Below are 24609 nucleotides of genomic sequence, written 5' to 3' on the forward strand. Positions count from 1 at the left end.
TGGGCATACACTGCCCGATGCGGCCGACAGTTTCCCGGGTAAATATCGCATCGGACGGGCATGCTGGACAATCCAGCATGCCCGACCGAGCAATATTTAACCCTCGGTCGCCCGCATACACGCTGCAATTATCGCGGCGATCCGCTGATATCGGGCGGATCGTCCCGATAATTGCAGAGTGTATGGCCAGCATAAGTTGCAGTGCGATGTGGCTAGGACGCACTAGCAGACAGTGCTGATTAATCTGATATGTGACACTTACATATCTGTGGGCACCTGAGTCTGTATATGAAGCACAACGGAGCTTGGAATGAAAAAAGCTCCGGTCGCTACAATGTAGCACTCTGAAAACAGATTCAGAGACTCAGGTGCACACAGATATACAAGTGTCACATATCATATTCATCAGCACAGTCTGCTGGTGAGTCACACTGCGACTTTAGATGAATTTTCGGCAAAAGGCACACTCGGCGCTAGCACAGTCTCTCGGGACCTGGCACGCCGAGAGGGGCTTTTTAGCGTGATGGCAGAAAAAGAATGTGTAATACAACATCTGTACTAATTAAGTCACTTGTATAACATGGATATACAGTGCCTTATAAAACTATTCACCCCCTTGGCTTTTTACCTTTTTTGTTGCATTACAACCTGTAATTTATTTTTTTTTATCTGAATTTAATGTGATGGATCTGCACAAAATAGTTTAATTTGCTGAAGTGAAAAGAGAAAAATATATATATAAAAAAGAATCTTTATAAATAAAATTCTGATCATTGGCATGTGCATATGTAATCACCCCCTTTGCTATGAAGCCCCTCAAATGTTCTGGTGCAACCAATTACCTTCAGAAGTCACATAATTAGTGAAATTAAGTCCACCTGTGTGAAATCTCAGTGTCACATAATCTGTCAGTATAAACTCACCTTTTCTGAAAGGCCCCAGAGGCTGCAACACCACTAAGCAAGAGGCATCACACCATGAAGACCAAGGAGCTCTCCAAACAAGTCAGGGACAAAGTTGTTGAGAAGTACAATTCTGAGTTGGGTTATAAAAAAAATATCCAAATCTTTGATGATCCCCCGGAGCACCATCAAATGCATCATCATCAAATGTAAAGAACATGGTACCACAACAAACCTGCCAAGAGAGGGCCGCCCACCAAAACTCACAGACCGGGCAAGGAGGGCATTAATCAGAGAGGCAGCACAGAGACCAAAAGGTAACCCTGAAGGAGCTGCAGAGTCCCACAGCAGAGACTGGTGTATCTGTACATGTGACCACAATAAGCCGTACACTCCATAGAGCTGGGCTTTATGGAAGAGTGGCCAGAAAAAAGCCATTACTTAGTGATAAAAATAAGAAGACACAATTTGAGTTTGCCAAAAGGCATGTGGGCGACTCCCCAAATGTATGGAGGAAGGTGCTCTGGTCAGAGACTAAAATTGAACTTTTCAGCAATCAAGGAAAACGCTATGTCTGGTGCAAACCCAACACATCTCATCACCCCAAGAACACCATCCCCACAGTGAAACATGGTGGTGGCAGCATCATGCTGTGGGGATGTTTTTCAGCAGCAGGGACTGGGAAACTGAGTCGAGGAAAAGATGGATGGTGCTAAATACAGGGATATTCTTGAGCAAAACTTGTTTCAGTCTGCCTGTGATTTGACACTGGGACGGAGGTTCACCTTCCAGCAGGACAATGACCCGAAGCATACTGCTATAGCAACACTCGAGTGGTTTAAGGGGAGACATTTAAATGTGTTGGAATGGCCTAGTCAAAGCCCAGATCTCAATCCAATTGAGAATCATTGGTCAGACTTGAAGATTGCTGTTCACAAGTGGAAACCATCCAACATGAAGGAGCTGGAGCAGTTTTGCCTTGAGGAATGGGCAAAAATCCCAGGGGCAAGATGTGGCAAGCTCATAAAGACTTGTCCAAAGCGACTTGTTGCTGTAATTTCCGCAAAAGGTGGCTCGACAAAGTACTGACTTTATGGGGGTGAATAGTTATGCACGCTGAAGTTTTCTGTTATGTTGTCCTAAATGTTGTTTGATGCACAATATAAAAAAAAACCACACACAACTTCACAGTTGTAGGCATGTTCTGTGAATGAAATGATGCACGCCTTCACACAATCCATTTTAATTCCAGGTTGTGAGGCAACAAAACACGAAAAATGCAAATGGGGGGTGAATACTTTTGCAAGGCACTGTAAGTGCACCCCTGTTCAACGTCATGCATTATTATATATGCCTGTGATCAGTATTGTTTACAGAGTCCTTTGTTTATTTTTAGGTGTTGCTCTTTTTTCCGTATTCCCTGTATTTTTGCTCCACAATTTAACAACTACAGGTGTTCATTCTAGGGGCCAGGCCGGGCAGATGGGCCTTCTGTTCAGGGAACTTGCGCGAGCCCTGCCTGAAAAAGCCGGGGGCTGTCACTCTCTAAAGGGGATGTGGCCTTGAGACTGTATTTGAGAAACACTGATCGCTGTCAGTGAGGTAGAGTTGTTGCCCTGTTGCTAATAAAAATAAGTAATACATAAGACTTCAATTGTTTTATCTGAACCACTATATGTGTATAAGATCCAGTAAATGTCAGAAACAAACATGCAAACAGCAATGATGAAAACTTATAAAATATCTTCTGAGAGCAATAGATTAAATTCTAATTAACTAATGACTATACTTTCTTTTTAGATTAAAATATTTGTATGTTAATATCTTCTACAACACCACTAAGCATTAATGTATAATTGTTTTCATCTATTTTAAATACTACTGAGTTTTGTTGAGTATGCCTAATCCTGCCATTTAATTAGATAACATTCAGTTAGATGTTTACGTCACTTGGCTTGTGATTGGCTGACTGGCAGCCCAGTTACGCAGCTCTGATCAAGAGATAAATGGATGAAAACACACAGGTGTAAATGTTGCAATAAAGATAAAAAAAATATATATAATTCTAACCATTTAAACAAATGTTGGGCACATACATTGCATGATATCGTCTCAGAAAATAATGGAAGAACTGAAGCAGAGAAGTGCAGAAATAAGACAGGCAGTTTTCCTGCAGGCCTAAGCTGGGGGGACTGGGGGTAACTTAGCATGAAAAACGTGGGTTGAGGTAATCAATATACATGTGTAAGATGCACATGACTGAACTGGTTTATGGTAGACCTCAGGCGGAGAATAATCTGACTTGCCTGCATCACAGTCACTGCTCCGTATGTGACAGCCGTCCAATAGATCGATCCCACCATTATTCCGGCCGCAGCAAAAGGACATGCTTTGGATATGAGCCTGTCTGCAAGGTCCAACATATACACAACTGGACCTGAAACAGAGGCAAGAGATACCGTATGGTCAAAGACAGCACAAACCAATGATACAGAGGAAGTAGAGATTGCTTGGCATTTCTCACTGATGTGACTAACATAGGCTTTTCATTTTTTTATGTATATTAAAAACTTATGGGAACATTAAACTCATTGATTTGATAAATTAAAAAAAAAAAAAAAAAAACTGGTTATGTAGAATGGATCCAATATGGCTTTCATCATTTATTTATACAGGGTCCGCACACTTACCAGCACTTTACAGATGGGAACATAAACATTAATAAAAGCAACAGTTTGATCAATTATTTCAATGGGGCCATAAGCCCCAATCACACAGCAGTGTTGGTTTGCGAGGCAGTTTTGCTGCATCAACTGTGTAGCGGGGTGGTAATTGGGTAGTATAGATAAGATGGTGGTCAGGGAATATATATTCAGTTTGGAGGTGAAGGGACAGTGTGGAATCAGCTTGAAAAAAGCAAGTAATGAATAAGGGTGAGAGCTGAGAGAGACAGATGTTGGGCACAAACTGGGATAAATGTTACCGCTTTGTTAACGGCTCTGCATGTCAGTACAGGCTACCAATGTAGGGAATGTAGGGACTATCTGAGACAAGCAGCGCTAGGAGGAGGAATATCGTTCTGCACTGTAGCCTGGGGTGTCTTGAGATATCATTTATAAGGGTTGGGTATGGGATCTTGAAATATCATTTATACGGGTTGGGTATGGGATCTTGAAATATCATTTATACGGGTTGGGTATGGGATACTGGTGGTGGGGATACCGCCGATCAGAATACAGACAGCGGCATCCCGACAGTCAGAATCCCGATCCTTCTACGTAAGTAAGCTATCCCTAACCCTCATCCCTACCTCTCCCTCCCCGATGCCTAACCCTAAACCTCCTTCTTTAGCGCCTAACCCTCCCCCTAACCCCCAATGCTTACCTTTGGGATGCTGGCGCCGGTATTTCGACCTTCGGCATCCCGCACAACGAGATGCTGACTACATCCCATTTATACAATGGGGTATCGGGTGCTAGGTAACCAAATGGTTTTAGTGCTGTGGACAGGAAATATTTCACACTACCCGGCTACCATCATGCCAAGGTCCCTTCATACTGTACGGTCAGGGAAAAGCAGCTTTGACTAAATTTATAATATCAATACGTAAAAAGTGCATACAGAAAAAAAAAAACAACAATTAACAATTCAATTACAATAAACTGCTAATAAACGAAACATTACATATAAAAAAAAAAGAAAAAGATTATAAATGGGATGAAAGCAGCCTTGCTGTACATGACTCTGCTGCATCACGTTTGTTCAGGAACTTCTTGCAATTTGCATATATCACCGAGCAGCAGGGATAAAATAAGTACTATTCCAGAACACTGTCTATCATCGTCCCAAGAGACCGAACCAAAACTGAAGTGACTTAGGAGGTAGAAAACTCACGGCTGGCCGCTGATTCACTGTGATGGGAGGTCTCCTAAGACTTCCATTTATATCTCACAGTCAATAAACACAGGAGGTTTTATGCACATTGCCCTGCTTATTTCTCCTATTGAACACACACACACTCCGCTTCCAGCAGGAAGGTCACAGAAAGGCTTCTAGTACAAGTACAAAACCCATCACACTCACTATGTTTAAACTACAACTCCAGTGACTGCCAACAGCAATGACCCCAGAGGGCAGTTCCCTCGTACAGAAAGTGAGGCTCTTGCAGTGATTTATATGACGGCGGCGAATAATTTGAAGGATATTTTGCCGAGATTTTTTTTTCAGCCACATAAAACTAAAATGAAATAATATTCATCCTGAACAATGAGCTTGTCAATTAAACGGCCAGTCTATTTTAAGTGTGGAAAACGCAAATGCATTATGTACAATCATAAAGGTAAAAGTGTTGTTGGTGAATAAGCAGTTTAAGATAAAAGGTTTTACAACTCATGACACTGAATTGCCTATACTGTTATTACAATGACTGTATATAGGATGTACAATGAGGAAATAAAAGAATAGCATGACTGAGCATAGAAATAGTTTGGGCGGATCCAACAATTGGAAAGTTTATGGGATTGGCTAAATACACCTCTCCTTAATGCGCCATATGGCACGATTCCAGTGCTGTACACTTTCCGCAGTTTAGCGTCTTAGTTCGCCTATAGTGTACCAGTGTTTATTTTGTCCAAAAAATAATTAGTATAAAGTCACCGATAAAGCATAACGCTGCATGGCACAGGTAACTCGTATCGAACCTGTCTTTTGCTTTGTCACCCTAGATTATGTACGTTTTCCTTAATTTTATCTACCTTCAATTTTAGTCCGCTTATAGTGTACTAGGTACTTCAAATTAGTGATTTGGCATGGATAAAATGGCAAAGTCCGTGGAGCGCTAAACGGGACTATCATACTATCATCTACTCCTAACAACCCACAAGGGCACCTAACAGTTGGTAGCCAACACCCTGCTGCTCATTTGAGTGGTATGATCACTAATGTAGCAGTGTATATAAACCATATGCTTGTCCTGCAAGTCACTGTTTTCTTGTTTGCTCATTTGTTTATGTACTTTGTAAGGTGCTGCGGAACTCTTGTGGTGCCATATCGATAAAGGATAATAATTTGTTGCGATTTGAGAATAGGTGTATGGGGACACTTCTGTACAAACTAAAGTAAGATGTGGGAATAAATACAGGCGGCACTATATAGAAGAAGCCTGCATATGATAGCCAGATGCTCTAAAGAGACAATAGACCTGTATGGCGTTATGTCATTTTTATAAAGCAGCAACATAGCTAGTTATACTTGTGCTACATGGTATCTGCTGACATTGTCTGATATATGTATTAACTTAATCAGCACTCTACTTTGCTCTTTAATATACATTCCTTAGATTAATAATAAGATATAAGAACAGTACCACGAGAAAGCACAAGTGTGCTAAACACAACGTTTTAAGCAGCGCAGGTGACGGAATGATAACGACGTTATGTTCTACAGCAAAACGCATTAGAGCAATATTACTATGGAGCTGGCTGTGTGCTTGCATCATTGACCATGTACAGACCCTGGCGCTAATGAGAGAATACTTGTGGTCCTCTACTGAATATACTAATCACTTGTAACTCCAATTAGTATGTGCAAGTTTTATGATTAACAATTTTTAAATAATTAGACTTTATGTGATAGCTGATCCACTGATCTATCGTTCTAAATTAACATACTTATATAAGTATTTTTTTCTATTGCATTCGACTAAGGCATTTAGGAAAATATATATGTTCTTGTAATACAGACATCAATTTACTGTCCATTAGGAAAACTTGTGTTTTATTTAAAGACATTTACAGTATAGTATGAACCATGCCCTAATACAGTCTATAAAATTACACTGTATAGAAGATAAGGTTTGCAGGACATTCCGCATCAATACAACACAATTTCCGAAAAATACATTTTCTAATTTCAATTACATTTGGTATGATAAATCTTGCCATGGGTGTGAAGAAAAAACCCAAATCTTAAGCGGATAAGTACACTGGTTTTTAAGTTTTAGGCCTATAAAGCTGCAAATTTGTTTTTAACAAAAATGTAGCTTTTAACAGTTTTTTTAAATTGCACTTGCAGCGCATCTAATTGAACTAGAGAGATGGGCAAGGTCTAATTTAAACCTCATTATGGGCTTTCATATGATATATAACAGAAACATGTTTCAATTAAAATGAAAAATTTGTCAAAATCAAAATTTTGATTTTCTATGTAAATAAAAAACAACACCACATTTTTGAAAAAAAAACTCTCAAAAATTGTTCATGATGTTAATAAATACCCAAAGTTTTATTTTGGGATCATAATGGGATCATCTGGTAAAAGAGGTTTCACTTTGAACTGTTTTTTAAAATAATGAAAGTGAGAACTATTTAGGCCTGTTCATTATTTTTAGTTTATCTCCTTAAACAATCCCTGTAATGTATATTATGTACAGTGACGCAGTATGTTAATACTAAAATATTTAAAACTTGTGACAAATTTATCTTTCACATATTGTAAGAAAGTTTTCTATCATTGCCATTTGCAAAGATCTGTAGTACACACTGTTAATAGCAGCTTTAAAGGCATGTAACTTCAAAACTAGTGTACATAATATGTTGAATTTATCTTCATACCCAAGGCATCAATAATATGAGATTTGGTAAGAACTTACCCTTGTTATATCTATTTCTACGAAGTCCATAGGGTTCCACAGGATACCTTGGGGTATAGGCGGAAGACGTCAGACATCGGGCAACACAGAGTTAATTTTCATCTCCCAGGTTGCAGCGGGGCCCTCTCCTATACCCCGCCCCCAAGCCCAGGCACCTCAGTTACGTAGCAAGCCATAGGCCGGAGGAGAACAAAGAGAGAGAAGAAAGTCTGGAACACACAAGTATCACACTCTCACACAGAAGGAGACGGAATACCGTTGACCAGAACCAAACCCATCTGCAGCACAGGTGCGACAGGGCGGGAGTCCTGTGGAACCCTAAGGACTTTGTAGAAATAGAGATGACAAGGGTAAGTTCTTACCATATCTCATTTTCTACTTCAGGGTCCTTTAGGGCAACACCCTTTAAAGAAAGTATGCCACACCCTGTGGTAAATTCTGGCAGATGCCGGCTTTCGAGCCCAGAGCATTGTGTTAACCACAGAGCCAGAAAATCCCCTGGACCTTAAGAGGGCAGTCTCAAGAGCCACGCCGTCAAAGACAGCCGACCCAGGTCCAAATAAAGGCAAGGACTTTGAGACAACAGGTCTGGACGTCTGAAGATCTGAGTACCAGTGATGACTGGGCTATGCTGGAGCTATCAGAAGCATGAATCCCTCTTGCTTGAATTTTCGAAGCACTCGAGGAAGAAGGGAGAATGGAGGAAATAGGTACGCCAACTGGAAGGTCCACATGACCGACAGAGCATAGTCAAGGAGAACCTCCGCGTCCCTTGTTCTTGACCCATACACAGGCAGCTTTTTGTTGTGACGGGATGCCATGAGGTCTATTTCCGGAAGTCCCCACTTGTTCACGAGGAGTTGAAATACCTCCTGGTGAAGAGAGACCATTCCCCTGGGTACACGTCTTGACGGCTGAGAAAGTCTGCTTCCCAGTTGAACACTCCTGGAATGAACACTGCCGAGATGGCTGGGAGAGTGTCTTCCGCCCAAGTCAGAATGCGGGACACCTCTGTCAGTACCGCCTGGTTTCGAGTTCCTCCTTGGCAGTTTATGTAAGCCACCGTGGTGGCACTGTCTGACTGGACTTGCACGGGTATTCCGTGAAGAACGAGTCTTGCTTGCTGAAAAGCCCTGAATACTTCCCCAAGTTCCAATATGTTGACTGGAAGAGCAGATTCCTCTGACGTCCAGCAGCCTTGAAACAGGTGTGGACCTGTCACTGGCCCCCAACCTCAGAGACTGGCGTCCGTAGTCAGGAGGACCCAATCCAAGATCCAAAAGTGGCGTCCCTTGTTGAGGTGAGAAGTCTGCAGTCACCAGGCCAGAGACCAACGCAACCCTCTGGAGAGGATCAACTTCTGCAGAGGTCTGGAGTGGAACTGGGCAAACTCCACCATGTCGAACGTCGACACCATGGGTCCCAGTAACCTCATTGCCGAGTGAATGGACACGGTCCTCAATTGTTGGGAGTCCAACAGGATTGAGCACCCTCTGCAGGGATGACTGCTTCCAGTTGATCAGCCAGCCGTGATTCTGCAACACAGATATGGTTAGTTGCGAATGGCGCTGAAGCATCTCTGGAGACCTTGCCAAAAGCAGAAGGTAATCCAGATAGGGTAACAGGCGGGCCCCCTGCATCCGCAGATGGGCTGCCATAACTGCCATGACCTTGGTAAACACCCGAGGCGCTGTGGAAAGGCCAAAAGGCAGTGCCTGCAACTGGAAATGTTGATTGACCACTGCGAACCGGAGGAAACGCTGGTGAGTCGAAGCTATAGGGACATGCAGGTAGGCATCCTGAATGTCCAATGACACCATAAAATCCCCAGGCTCCAAGCCAATATGATGGAACTCAGGGTCTCCATCCTGACCTCGGGACCCTTAAAGACCTGTTGAGGTACGTGAGGATGAAAATAGGCCAGTAGGACCCATTGGGTTTCGGAACCAGAAAAGAGGTTTGAATAATACCCCGAACCCTGTAGATGGTCTGGCACTATAACCCTAGCTTGGAGCATAGAGTGCACTACTTTCTGGAATTCCAGGGCCTTGTCTAGATCTGACTGAAGGTCTGTGGAGGCATTCTGCGGAAGGAGAGGGCTTACCCATGAGAGATCACTTCTCTTACCCAAGTGTCTGTGGTAGTCTGATACTAGTACTGGGCGAACGAAGAAGCCGGCCTCCCAGCCTGGGGTCCCCCAAGGGGAGGCCCGACCCGTCAGGAGGAGGGCTTATCAGATTTGGAAGCCGGGCGTCTTGCACTCTAAGCCTGTTCTTGGGCTTGGCGGTCTTACGGACACCTGACGGTCTAGGAAAGGGCTGTACCTTGGACTTACCCTGGGCCTTATAGGGCCAAAAGGACTGAATACCAGATCCAGAAGCAACCGCGGCTGAAGGCAGAAAAGCAGACTTGGCTGCAACCAATGTGCTCACGATCTTATCCAGATCAGTGCCAAACAGGACCTCGCCCTTAAAGGGCAAGCATTCCAACTCTTTCTTGGAGTCAGCATCTGATCTCCAAGAGCGCAACCACAGGGAGCGGCGAGCTGCCACTGCTGCCGAGGAAATCCTATAAGTGAGGAGACCAATATCTAAGGCTGTCTCATTGACATATGTAGCGTGTCTCTGAGATCCGTGTCCTGAGACGCCTCCACGGCATCCACCCAGCACTCCATGCCCTGGCTACCCGCTCGTGGCCATAGCCAATCAGGAAGCCCCGCCAGCAAGGGAATATATGGATTTTAAGCAAAGCTCCACTTTGCGATCCGTAACATCCTTTAAGGAAGACATGGAGGGCACGGATAATGTTGCACTCTTCATTACGCATGTAACATGAGAATCAACCTGGGGAGGAGTTTCCCATTTTGAGAAATAATCCTCCGCAAAAGGGTATGCAACTGCCAACCTGTTCTGAGGCTGGAAACTCTTACCCGGAGTTCTCCACACCTCCTCTAAATGATCCATCAATTGACCTGATAGAGGAAATACCGTGGCATCCCCTTTAACATCCTTAAAGGCGGCATACTTGGATTTAGCCACCGGGGGATCCACATCATCAATAACCAAGGCCGTACAGACTGCCCGTATAAGGCTTGGTATAGATATTCTAGACTTGGACTCCGCCTCCTTAGGTTGAAGGAGCTCCGAGTCAGATAAGTCATGCATCACCATATTGATCAGTCTGTGACAATTGCAATGGCCATTTATAAGGCCGCAAAGGTGACTCCCCCTATAAAACGTCCGTCAGGTGCTGTACCATATTGGTCAATTTGTTAATGTACGCAGGTTCCTGAGAAGGTGATAACGGGAGACACTGGGGTATAACTAACTGCCTGGGGAACCCCTGCATGGGCGAGGAGGCCAACGCCTAATGCGCGGGCCCCACCTAGGAAAGCGCAGGAGGGGCGGATATATGACCCATAATGGCCGACAGTGCAGTAGCAAAACTAGCCCAGAGTGGCTCCTGTACCGAGCTGCCACTGCTGCTCTCCTGGATTACCACAGTGCGTGGGCTAGCAACACACACTTTACACAGCCCTTCATGGTCTGCCTTCATCTCTGCTGTATGTATCTTGTATAAAGTACACAAAGGCTGGAGGGGGTAATCCTGTTCACTTGCAGACATGATGCCAATGAACGGTTAAATGTGACCCCCCACACAGAAAACTGGTTTACTGTGAGGCAATAGGCACCCTGCAACACCGCACCACAAGGGCTTGTAGCAGAAAGAACAGGGATAGTATAAAGGCTGACAGAAGAAATAGACAGAGTCAGACAGCGCTAGCACAAAGTCACATATAATGCAGAATAATGCCCTACACTAGTAGTGCTTCCCTCAGCTACGCAGACACACAGCCTGGTAGGAGAAAGCGCAGCATTCTCTGAACTTTAATCGGAGGGAGAGGTATGCGGGGGACCACGATGCCGCAATCATCACTATCAATCACTATTCGCGCACTTTCCTGAAGAAAATGGCCGCCGAGGAACTGAAAGGAGACGGCCCCAGGGTAGGAGCGCTCACACAGGCAGCCAGACCGCAATGGAGAGGCAATGTGCAGCGGGTGAGGCGCCGCCTGTCAGACAGGGAAGGCACTCTCTCCCCTGGCATGCTATTAACCCCTGGGACGCTGGAACATGTCCTTAATGCTGTAGCCCGCAGCATTAAGCCCGTGGTCTAGTGGAAAGTGCAGGATCAGTACCTGGCTCCACGTGCAGCCTGTCTCCAGGTAGCCCCCTGCCCGAGACTGTGAATCGGCGGGTAGCGTCTGCAGGGCCCCGCCGCTTACCTGAACCCCCGTGAATCCGGCCACAGTCAGGGACATTCCGGGGACACCACTAGCTGGGACCCCGGACACCCACCAGGCTCCCCGGATCAGTACCGGTGGTCTGGTCCGGCGGGGTGAAGGAGCGACAGCATGGACGTCTGTACAGACTGTCCATGCTGTCCTACTCTAGTTGTGCAGCAAAAGTTGCCTTGAAAAAAATCTTCAGGGGTTGTACTAGCCCCATTCTGTAATGGTGGGCAGACTTCTGGCCAGGCACCTACGAAACTGAGGTGCCTGGGCTTGGGGGCGAGGTATAGGAGAGGGCCCCGATGCATCCTGGGAGATGAAAATTAACTTTGTGGTGCCCGAAGTCTGCCGTCATCCGCCTATACCCCAAGGTATCCTGTGGATACCCTATGGACCCTGAAGTAGAAATACCGAATTTAATTACAATCTGAAATGGTCAGGTTGAAACCCTGTGCGGATTTGGTGTGGAATAATCCTAGCATGGAATAACTGACACAGCCTATGTTGTGTGAGGAAGATCAACATATCACCAAATACTGCCAGGTATTACTCATGTTATTGATTCCATTTTCTTATCAAACATTCCTTTGTGACAAATTGCTACATTATGATAGATAGACCCTGAAAAGGAAGCAGTATTAGACAGCTAATGTTCCTTGCAGAAATAGCCCTACTCAGAATATGCTGAAGGATATTACCAAGGTTGATGTAAATTGGGACGACTGAGACTGCATTCATTAGACGCTTTCCAAAAACTAAGAATATTTATTTATTATTATTTTACACCTAAAGTGTACATAAAGCTTCTGAAATCAATCAAATCTAAATGAGCAATTAATCAGAGATTACTATGCTACCGCACGGAGAGCCTGGATGAAAAAGGTTTTATTTCTATGTCAAGGATGCACGGTTCTGAATTATTTATATAGATCAGACAAACAGCTATTTCGACATGAAGGAACGTCAAATGTACAATGAGAAAAGAAAAAAGACCAGGGGGTTTATATTAGAAAGTGCTTAAGAGTTCCCGCAATGGCAGCAGATCGCACCCTATTACATAAGCATTCAAGAATTTCGAGCTAATGTGTAACAAATATTTTGAATGAGTGTAATTTGTTTGTCTGAATTAACGCAAGTATTCAGAACTCATTAAACTAAAGGATGGCTCACAAACTGAAATGTTATATATGGAGCATTAAGGTGACTTGCGCTGTTCAGCCTTACAATGAGTTTACACAGCATTTAGCCCAGCCTGTATCAGGAACAAAATGACACAGACTAACGTGGCAATAAGACAGGACAAAAGGACACAATGGCAACATACCTTGGGTACCAACTGCCAAATAATCCTCATCAGTTATATAAATGTAATAACTCTGGGGCAATGATGGGGATGAAGAAAAAAAATGATGGCTGATGTCTTCACTTGCCCTATATAGGAGGAGCACATTTTTTTAAAGATGATTTAATTCCTCAGATGCTTTATCCCCCTTCAAACGTTACTATTATTATCATCATTTATTTATGTGGCGCCATTAGTGTTCCGCAGAGCCTTACAAAGTACATAAACAAATAAGTAACTAGTAACTTACAATACGATGCAGGACATGGATAATAAACACTGCAATATTAGCGACCTTTACACCCACATAAGCAGCCAAGTGTTAGTTGCCCAAGTGGGGAGTAAGATAAATGAAAATTCAGTAGGGAGAAGCACAAGAGGCAGGAGGGCCCTGCTCAAAAAGGCTTACATTCTAAAAGGGAGGGGCAGGAGTGACACAGATGGGGTAGGAGGGGAGAAAGGAAGATGTAGCAGCACGTTAGGATGAGAGCTTGAAGGCTTTAATGTAGTAGTGGGTCTTAAGAGCTTGTTTGAATGATTGTAGAGAGGTGCAGAGTCTGATGGGGAGAGGGAGGGAGTTCCAAAGGTGGGGAGCAGCACGGGTAAAATCTTGGAGGCAGTAATCAATTGGCATGAAAGGCGGAGTGTATTAAGTGAACGAAGAGGGCAGACAGAAGAGTGAATGGAGATGACATCAGAGATGTCAATGGGAGAGGAATGTGTGAGGGCTTTGTAAGTGAGTGTGAGTACCTTGAATTGGATTCTGAAAGGGAAGGGGAGCCAGTGGAGGGCTTGTAGGAGAGGGAAGGCAGATGTAGAGCGTTTGGAGAGGAAAATGAGCCGAGCAGCAGCATTGAGGACAGACTGGAGAGGAGAGAGATGGGAATTGGGGAGGCCAGATAGGAGGAGGCTACAGTAGTCCAATCTGGAGATGACCAGTGAATTTATGAGGGTTTTGGTGGCATCCTGGGCGAGAAAGGGTCTGATCTTGGAAATATTTCTGAGATGGAAACGACAGGACTGTGAGAGGTTCTGAATTTGTGGTTTGAAGCAGAGGGAAAAGTCCACAATATCTCCAAGACAACGCACTTTGTGAATACATGAGATAATTATGCCATCTACTGATAAAGAAATAGTGGGAAATGAGGTTATGTGGGAGGGTGGGAAGATGATCAGCTCAGTCTTAGACATATCAAGTTTGAGAAACCGCTGGAACATCCAGGAAGAAATGGCAGAGAGACAGGGAGGTATCAATACTATTAAGACATAAAAGGTGCCGCTATATTAAGTCAGCATTCTGTAATTTTATTTTGAAAAATAAGAATTTTTGAAAGCCTCACCAGGGCTCCAGCAAGCTATAACTAATGGAGGGATCAATCTACCTAATAAAGCACTGCACAATCAGACGTGACATCTCCGATAGGTCAGGGATTGGCTGCATGACAAGGATGCGTAATGTAATACCTCCCTTCTGGATTATATTGTTCTCCACATGAGCCCGATATCAATTCTTCACCTACAAAACTATGAAGTGCAGACACAAATCCTCCAGAATCCACAAACATAAAACAAATCCCTATCTAGACACCTTGGCCTGGTAGGAAACCCACATTGTCAGGATGGGACAGCAGCCTTTAATTTTACTTTATAGGTATCAAATTCATCAGGAAATTTATGGACAGTTTCATAAAGAAACTGCTGACATTCTCGCAGAAGAGAGCGCAATATAAATCATTGAGCTTTTACTCTTCGGTTTCTTGCAGGTTCAACATGTTGCAAGAACAATTTCCCGACACACTCAATGGACACCCTATTCGCTGCTTTATCAGATTGAAATGTTTTTGAATATTTATCATACGACATACCTCTTCCCAAAATGTAATTGTCCAAAGCAATTGATTTAACAGAAGGCCACTCATCCTGCAATCTTTACGATTTCATGTGCACAAAGGTAACTCACAAGCCTTTAACAAATATTGTTTGCGTTAAAATATAAAAAGTTAAAAAAAAAAAAAAAAAAAAATTATAATTTTTTTTTTTTTTCAAAAATGTGCCAACAAAACCTTCCAAACCGGACTAATGCTTCAGTCTAATAGCATCCACCTCCATGCAATCTGACCATTCCACAAAAGCAGGCTGCTTCAAGCACGTACAGATGAGGACAACTGGTTAACCAGATTTCCATTTGTACCTGTTGAAGTTAGATTTCACTGTCCACAGCAACTGCAAGAAAACCACGAAACCGGCTACTTCAGCGGTTCTCAAACTGTGGCCCACATCCATCTCGGCATGGACTCACGAGTGCCGCTCACCGCCACAAGCAGAAATGCGATGCATTATTCGCTAGCGGTATACCCGGCTTGTTAGAGTAGCCTTTTTTATCGGCAGATAGCCGCTGGGTACTAGGACCCAGCAGCTCTCCACGGAGGCACAACATCTAAGATGTGCCTTCCGCGCATGTCCGGCTCCCCGCCGCATCTATCCTTTTCTGTCCATCCTCCATTATGGACAGGCCCCTGAGTAACTCCAACTTTATTGAAGTGTATAGACCCCATAGTTCCACTATATCACCACCACATACTATATTAGAGATCATACAGTGTGCACACACCTGATGCACCACAACACCCAGCATAACCCTAGAGCTTGTGGCTGGACTGGGAATCCTATCAATCTGTACCTGCTGTTAACCCTGCGTTATCCTGTCTCTGCGTAACTCAAATTGTACTGTATAGGCCGCATAGTTCCACTATATCACCATCACATAGTATGGGCTCAATTCAAAGCGAATGTCCGTTCTCGCACCTTAAACCGCCCCCTTGCCTCCCCGTTCCGACGCCCATGATAGAAGAGATAGATAGAGATTATATATATATATATATATATATATATATATATTATTCACATAAACATACACAAAGATACACACAATCATTTAATAAGAGAGGAGTGATACTATAAATCGGGGCACTGTACTGCGGTAACTACAGTAGCTGGGGTCCTGTAAAAAAATTTTGTTGTCAGACACAGTCCCAGAGCAAAATAGTTTGTAAACCCCTGGTCTAAGAAGATCTGGTGACTGGCTTGCAGAGAAGTACAATACCAGAAACAGATTAAAAGAAAAACTGCAACAATGATAATAAAATGAAAACTTGAGCAGGCTTCACTTGGTACCAAACTGAGTGGCTGCACATTCACCTGATCACAAGCTTTGGTTTGCTTTATTTTACCTCTTAGTAATACCTGAGGAAAGTCAGACCTTGTGCAAGTGTGCATGAGGCTGCGATGGTACTCGACTGTACCGATGGTTTTGCAGTCTTGAGAAGGATTACGGATGTGTGTAAGGAAAAGTGGGCGTCCATATTTGGGCTGCGATCGCAATGAATTAGCATACTATCGCAGTGAGACTGCGTGCGCAAATGCTATTGCAATTCAGATCAGTAGTGAGTCAAGCCCTCAGTTTATACTAATGCACAAAAACACTAGCATATCAAAGCATATCCTCTCCCAGTACCCGCGCGCTTTATCTTTACATTAACCATGAGGCCGCTACAGCTCGGCTATTGCCACACAAGCAGCTAGAAAAATAAAATCTGCCCAATGATCACGGGCAGATTAGCTGAGGGAGCTCCCTCAGCTATTCAAGTCAATGCACTGTTAGCGTTGTCGGGAATGGGTCAAGTCTGAGAATGCCGGTTATCGCAAGTTAAACTGGGTGTTAAGGCGCGGGAACCAGCATTCTGACTAAAGTGCCGGGTGCGCGGCTGTTAGCGCCGCGCTAAGCCGGCAAACCGCTGCACGCCCCGCACTTTTGTTGGATTTCTCCTCTCATCCCAAGGTGGGTGCGAGAAGAAATCCTTTAGCCGCTCCAAACAGCGCAGTGTATTGAGTAGCTGCGCAAGCTCCATCCCGCGGCTATTCAACATCGCACTGAATTGAATTCCGCCCACTGTATCCACACAATTATTAACTGACTGCTGTGATCTGATAATAGCAAGATACACACAGAAATTCATTACACAGAACAGAATAAAAAGTAACTGTGATATACTCATTACAATATAAAGCAAGCAGATTGTGTAGGGAGATTTATCAAATCTTGGAAAGAGATAAAGTACCAACCAATAAGCTCCTGTCATGTTACAAGCTGTGCTAGAAAAATGACAGTTAGAAACTGATTGGTTGGTACTTTATCTCTCTCCGAGATTTGATAAATCTCCCACTGTAAATACGCAGAGAAATATAGGACTTTATGCAGCCGGTTTGGAAAGATAACAACAAAGACTAAACACCAACATATTCCACCCTAAAGTGTGTCCGATTATCTGCACATGGCCAATCACAGCGATTGCTATGGGCATCTGTTCACCATCCGACCTCACCAATGCGATTTGGTAGAGTGTGGGCATATCTGGCGACAGATGCTAATGTGTAGCCAGATATTAATAGAGAATCAAACAAAACCATTGAAAGCGGAACATAACACCCTCTTATTTCCATGTGTAGTAATAAATGTCCAATAAAAACAATAAATAAGATAAAAAACTAAAAAAGAAACAAATAAGATTAAAAGAAATAAAAAAGTTTAAAGTTTGTTTTTATTTTAAAGTGAAGTTTAAACAAAATCGAAATGCAGCACAGTTGTGATGAACGTTATATGAAGTGACTTGTACGGTGTACACTCACCAAGGTTTGGGAATTCTATCAAATACTCGGCATTGCACTGAGGACATGCGACTCTGGCTGTGCTGTTTCCCCTCTGCTTCTCATCTACCCACCGCTGGAGACAAGACTGGTGCACCCATTTGGTAGACCCTCTGCACCGGCACGGCCTCACCCATTCTGCTGTCCGGTCATCTTCATCTGTGGCAAAACATACCCAGCAACTCCTAGTGTTTAGAGAGAAAACGATGTTAACGTTGCCACATTTGCCAGCAGTTATCATGGTTCCTTTGTTACCAAATTTGAACCTTCGGAAACTGAATTTATAAATTATGTTCGCATCAGGTGAATTCAGGCTAGCAGTATAGCAACTACAGATGTATCCTCATACATCTAGCATCAATACTCCACGCAGCGCGACTTGCCTGGCGTGAGTGAGCCGCCAGGTCCATTGCTACTCTCTTTGTTTGCCGAAAATGTGTCTAAGTCGCAATGCAGACTGTGCCGATTAATTTGATATGTGACACTTGTATATCTGTGTGCAACTGATCTGTATATGCAGTACAACTCCTTTCTATACAGGATCAGAGACTCAGTCGCACACAGATATACAAGTGTCGCATATCAAATTAATCAGCACAGTCTGCTGGTGCCTACTAGTGCATGGCATTGTGACTTAAGACACATTTCCGTCAAAGAAAGATGACTGGCGCTAGCAAAGTCTCACGGGACTTGGTGCGCCGTGAGGGACTTTTTAGCATGACTGCAGCAAAGATGTATAAGGACACATCTGTAGCACTGATTTGTCTAGATCTATGACACAAGATAAACCAGGCATCAGAATGAAGTAGCATAAATAGTAAATACATTTGTGTTACACTGTTGAAATTTGTGTCAGAGAGGGTCAGGCACTAACAAAAAAAAAAAGACACACACTTTGAATGCCTACAATGCAGTAACTTCGGAATAGGTCACTGGCTCCCAAACTCTGCCCTCAAGCAACCTAAAAATCCAAAATAAAAAGGAAATCCATGCTTAAGCACAGGTGACTTAATTAGTACCGTAGACAATTTGATTTTATCATCTGTGCAGAAGCAAGGCTATTCTTAAAACCTGGACTGTTAAGGCGCATATCCACTACACGACTAATGAACGACTGGACGATAACGACGGGAAGTGCGCTTCTCTGCTCTCCCTCCTACTCTGGCCAATCAGGTGAGCAAGGAGAGGGTAGTGTGCGTCCCTTCTACTCCAGGACACACACTGGCCAATCAGGTGAGCAAGGAGGGGGTAGTGTGCGTCCCTCCTACTCCAGGACACACACTGGCCAATCAGGTGAGCAAGGAGGGGGTAGTGTGCGTCCCTCCTACTCCAGGACACACACTGGCCAATCAGGTGAGCAAGGAGAGGGTAGTGGGCTTCCCTGCTCTCCCTCTTACTCCAGGACACCCTCTGGCCAATCAGCAGAGCAAGGGGAGGAGCGTGTGCTTTCCCATCTAACCCCAGCTCCACTTGATAATGCCAAAGAGAGGAGGCAGGAGCAGACAGGCAGCAGCAGCAGTGCAGACGTCACAGCATCATGACCTCTGTCAAGGAGAGGCGCTGGGAGCAGGCAGCCATAGACTCAGAAGGACGGAAACTTAAGCTGGGTACACACCGTACGATATATCATTCGTACAGCCGGCCAACGATATATTGCTCAGCGCATCTGCGGGTATGTACACCAGATTTTTCTGTACAAAGTTGTTCACAGCTATAACGGCATCTGCCGTGCAGCACGCCAGGTGCCATTATGTCTTGCAGACAAATCGTTACAACAAAAGCAGCTACAATAAAACTGTAAAACAGAAGACATAAGGTGTGTAGGTATGTTATTGTGTGGATTAAATATAGCTGTAAACTAAATCCATATGAAAGCTTTATTTAACTATATATTTTTTTTATACCAGTTTGTCACCCTGTGCTTGGTCTGCAACAAATATAGCCAAACATTTTCCAAGTCACCACTTGGGACTGACAAGGGGTCACATCAAAACTAATGCCAGGTAAAACCCAGCACCAAACTGAAAGCTACAAAGCCCATTTAGACAACTTTTAAAACTACCAGCTAGACTGCAGTTAAACAAACGTTACTACACACGTACACAGGAACCTTGAAGAGGAGCAGGAACCTTATTCTAGCACTGAAATGGAATTCGGAAGTACAGCCTACGGCTTATCAGCTTTCTACGCTGCGGCTCTGGAATATTTAATTGGCGTCGGTAGTTTATCTTCTCCCTCCAGGAGTTTAACTGAAGTGATAAATGTCCAATATGTAATTTAAAATGGTCCATTTCCACGGCCGCACATTTGGTTATGCGTGATCGTCAAAGCCTGGGATTGCTGAATCAGCGAGAGAAAGTATCACTTCTCTGTAATGTATAACTTACTAGTGCAACAGAGTACTATTAATAAGTGTTAAGCGAAAACTGAGCAAAAATTGTACGTTTTTCAGACTCCAGCCAAACCGAATGTTTGTCTCGAGGCCGACCTCCTTTTAAACCTCCAAAAACAAAAATAGAAATCACATGATAACCCTTTGTATAATTAAAGCTTTTGCAAGCAATGAATAATGAATTGAAATTCCCTTGTATTCGCTCATCAACCTCATCTCCTATTGTTGCACGGTGAGCTACATAAAAACGGTTTCAGCACAAGGATCCCGGTGCTTGCCAGATTTTCCATTTTCTTGCTCTGAATAAAACATGACCTAAGTCCTAGGACTGAATCAGGTCAGTGTTCAAATAACAACCTGAATTAGAAGAGTCTGGCTTGCAGAAACAGCTGCATTATTGTTCCATCTCTGCAAAGACTGCAGTGGACAAAAGCTCGGATGGATTTGGTAACACTTTGCTTTAGTAAACAAGCTATTTTTTTTTTTAGATGTTTATTTACAAGTAGTAAGAACAGATTATTCAACAGAACAGCACGGTAAGGAAGCTACTAGGAAAATATAAACAGCGTATTCGTTCCGCATTCACGGTGGGTTCTCCCATGGCACAATTAGCTAAAGCTCCCCTTCTCCCAGGATCATTACATAATAAAGACAACCTTCCCATTATATTCTGCTATCACTGCCTGGACAATATGCGGTTTATGTCCTGACGCGAGGGTAGGACTGATCTCAGACTAGGAGAGAACAGAATGTCGGCCACAGCAAGACATTAGTCTAATTTGTCTATATATATTCATTCTGCAGGGATGAAACCTCTGACAGGGAAAGGAGTTGTTCTAGTTTCATTTCTGCAAGAAGTGATTGTACATCTGTTGCTATTTTTTCTCTCACCATTCAGTGATCATACAGTTTATTAGGCTAGATGGCAGTCTCCCCTCTAACACACGCTGCGCAAGTCTGAACTCAAAGTACAGTAACAATACAAACTTACCATCATCCCTTATTTATAAAATTGTGAAAACGAATCCAATTGAAATTACTCACCATTGCCTACAATGCCCTCATACCACCAGCTTTTAAGTCGCGTATTCACTACATGATAAAATTGGATGATTTGAACGATAACTATATAGATATAGTTATCGTTCATCGTCCGCAATATCGTCCGGTGGATATGCCGTCAACGACCAGCAATGAGCGCTCCTGCTGGTCTTTGACGGCATCTTTCATCGCCCGTATTTGCAGGGCAACCTGACGATATTGTCAGGTTCCGCAAGTACAGGGATGAGGGAGGCTGACGTCACTGAACGATATATCGTTCAGTGTGGGTGCTCAATGTTGTTAATGACATTGAGCACATCACTGCCGGGGAACACTAGACGATATTGCTCATGGAGCATATCGTCTAGTGGATTGCCGACTTTAGGTCTACTCTACCCTGCTCCTCTGCTTTGAAGGGGCCTATTCATCAACGAGTTTTATCATACGCAACATGTGATAAAACTCATGATCATGGTGCTCCAGCCAATCAGCTCCCGTCATCTGCTTATAAAATGACAGTTGGGAGCGGATTGGCTGGAGCACCATTTATCATACACAACAAGTTTTATTACATGTTGCGTATGATAAAACTCGTTGATAAACAGGTCTCTTGTAACCACCTCTCACTTCCACCTACAAGACTTCTCCCGCACAGCTGCCCATTTATGAAATTCCCTGGCACGTGATCAGAATCTCCCACAGGCTTCAAATCTTTAAACATTCTCTGAAAATCCACATCTTTATTAGCGCTAATCCCACTCCCACCAAGGTACACTCACAACTGTCCCAATCTCCACTCTGTGGCACAATCGCTCCTCCTGTTTCAGCTGTGCTTGTTTCCAATTCAATTGTACACTCTCTCATGAGCATGGCCCTCCATTACTCTTGTTTTCATGTCTGGATTTAGTTGGTCTGCCTTGTATGTCCCTTTTTTATGCTTGTACCATTTACCCCAGTTTCTGGTATTGCAGAGAACTGTGGCCCCTTCCAAATGAACAGTAAACAATAATACTGTCCCATAACCACCACAGATAGCTGTGTATAGCATATTGGGTCACAGGGCTATGTGGCAAGCATCACCGATTAGTGCCCACCACAGGTTGAAACCGTCAAATAAGCCCTGTATCCAGTTTAATATGATTATACACACCAGGAGGATATAAACCCGGGATACATGAGTATGTGACCCCACTGCCACTACACAGCATTCTGCTTTATATAAACCAAATCCATTGGGATTAGGCATGGTTCTGTGTCTAGCCATACAGCATCATGCCCATCTGTGCCCCCCAACCAGATAACACAATACAATAATAGCAATATTTACCCTATCTGGAGCATGAAACCACATAATCATCTAGATTACTCTTCAAACCAGAGTCTACCCAAGAAACAACCAAATGTAACCAGAAGGGTCAGTGACAAAGGGAAGTGTTAAAACACTTTTTTTTTATTATGTCGTGATTACAGGCATGGCACTGTGGCCTCTTAAAAAAAAAAAGCATATTATAAGGAATCCCCCTAATAATATGCCACATTCTTGTTGCTTGCGGTCTTCATTTGAGTGAGCTGAATTAATACAGTAAATTCACATACAATAGAGAAATAGGGGGGGGGGGGGGGTGAACTAGATCAGAGATGTACTAAATCTGCCTAGCATCAACTAAAGCTGGCCACACATCTAAAGATTATCTGGCCAACTAGCCAACTAGTTAATTGGTTGGAATGAAAATCTGGTAAGGGATTAAAGCAAATGACTATCAGCAAGTTGCTCCCAAACGCCGGAAAATGGACTAAAAACTGTTGTTTGAACAAATTGTTTTGATCAAACATTTAACAAACATGTCTGATGACTATTTTCATCTGTTTTCTGGCATTTTGGAGCAAATTGCTGATCATTTACTCCCATAAATTACCAGATTTTCATTCCAACCAATCAACTAGTTGGCTGGTTGGATGAAAGTTGGTCTAGTGTGTGGCCAGTTTAAGACTCCACAAACTCCTCCCCTAACAATCCTATAGGACAGGAGAAAACCACAACTAACATTCTCAATCCTAAAGGGTAAACAACTCCAAAACATTAAAGAGGCAATACACAGAAAAACACATCATGGTTTAATCTCCTGCATGTTTATTTCAATTCAAAACCTTCAGTCCTACCAAGATGAATGGAAGGAAAACATAGGTCTCTTTTGAGGACATACAAAAAGTCTAACAAACTGGACTGTTGATGTTAGAAAGCATTAAAACATAGTTGATCAAGGTGTCTAATACATAGTAATGTTTCACAGTATTAAAACATTTTTTTTCATTAAAACATGAAAAACAAAAACTGGTTATATTACTATATATATATATATATATATATATATATATATATATAAATAAATAAAATGGAGGTGTGTCCACACTCACGTCATGTTATTACGGCTTGCTGGGGTGACCAACCCATAAAAAACCACCAGGTCCTTTATTCAAAACCGAAAAATAGGGGTGCACTCACCAGTCTTCACAGGAAATATTCTTTATTCCAACAGTAAAAAAGTTTTACATCATAAACAAGATCAATGCTTCGGTCCTAAGAGTGGACCTTTGTCAAGATAACAATACAAGTAAGTTACACCCACCAAAATAATTACCTAACTCCTCCCACCTGCTGTGGTAATCAATCAGTGCCAAACGTATGCACCAAGATCAATCTCCATCGGGAGTTCTAATGTACACAAATGCCTACAATGTTAACACATGCAATAATAAGCAGACACACCCCATACCTGATGTAATCAGAATAAACACTGCTGTATCCCCGAACTGGTGAGGATCTAATGGAAGTGTATATATATATATATATATATATATATATATATATATATATATATATATACACATATATACAGTCCCAGCAGGCGGCACTCTGAATAAATATAGGTAACGCAGGTAAGTAGTGAAAGTCACCGACGTTTCGGGGCCTCTTTATTGCTCCTTCATCAAGGTAAGAACAATACAAATACATATAAGACTTACATTTATACTCACACATCGTTGCGCAAAGTCAGCGTCACGCTGCCTCACCGGCCGGGGTGCCTATCGATGGCGTCATCACACAGCGCCCTCCTCTCGGCGCGCAAGCCGCGTCAGATCCGGCATGGTGGAGTAGCCCATCGTCAGCATCACCGTTGCCACGGTAACCAACAGACGCCAAACTGCAAATACAATAATATTAATATAACATGTACAAGCATGATGATCTCCGATACCACATAAAACACATTAATAAGCTAAATTCTA

The 24609-nt window shown here is 43.2% G+C and overlaps 1 protein-coding gene across 1 annotated transcript in view; it reads right to left on the reverse strand.

The window, feature by feature from the left end:
• Positions 1–24609, reverse strand: part of MARCHF5 (membrane associated ring-CH-type finger 5) — a 71590-nt gene that overhangs the window by 11247 nt on the left and 35734 nt on the right. The window contains exons 2-3 of the mRNA XM_088476917.1: positions 17871–18073; positions 3209–3339 (exon numbers count right to left, since the gene is read on the reverse strand). Coding sequence (XP_088333043.1) covers positions 3209–3339; positions 17871–18073 — 334 coding nt within the window. The remainder of the gene's footprint in view (positions 1–3208; positions 3340–17870; positions 18074–24609) is intronic.

The sequence above is a fragment of the Taudactylus pleione genome, unplaced genomic scaffold (genome assembly GCF_031769625.1).
Source record: "Taudactylus pleione unplaced genomic scaffold, aTauple2 ptg000198l, whole genome shotgun sequence".
Taxonomy (NCBI): domain Eukaryota; kingdom Metazoa; phylum Chordata; class Amphibia; order Anura; family Myobatrachidae; genus Taudactylus; species Taudactylus pleione.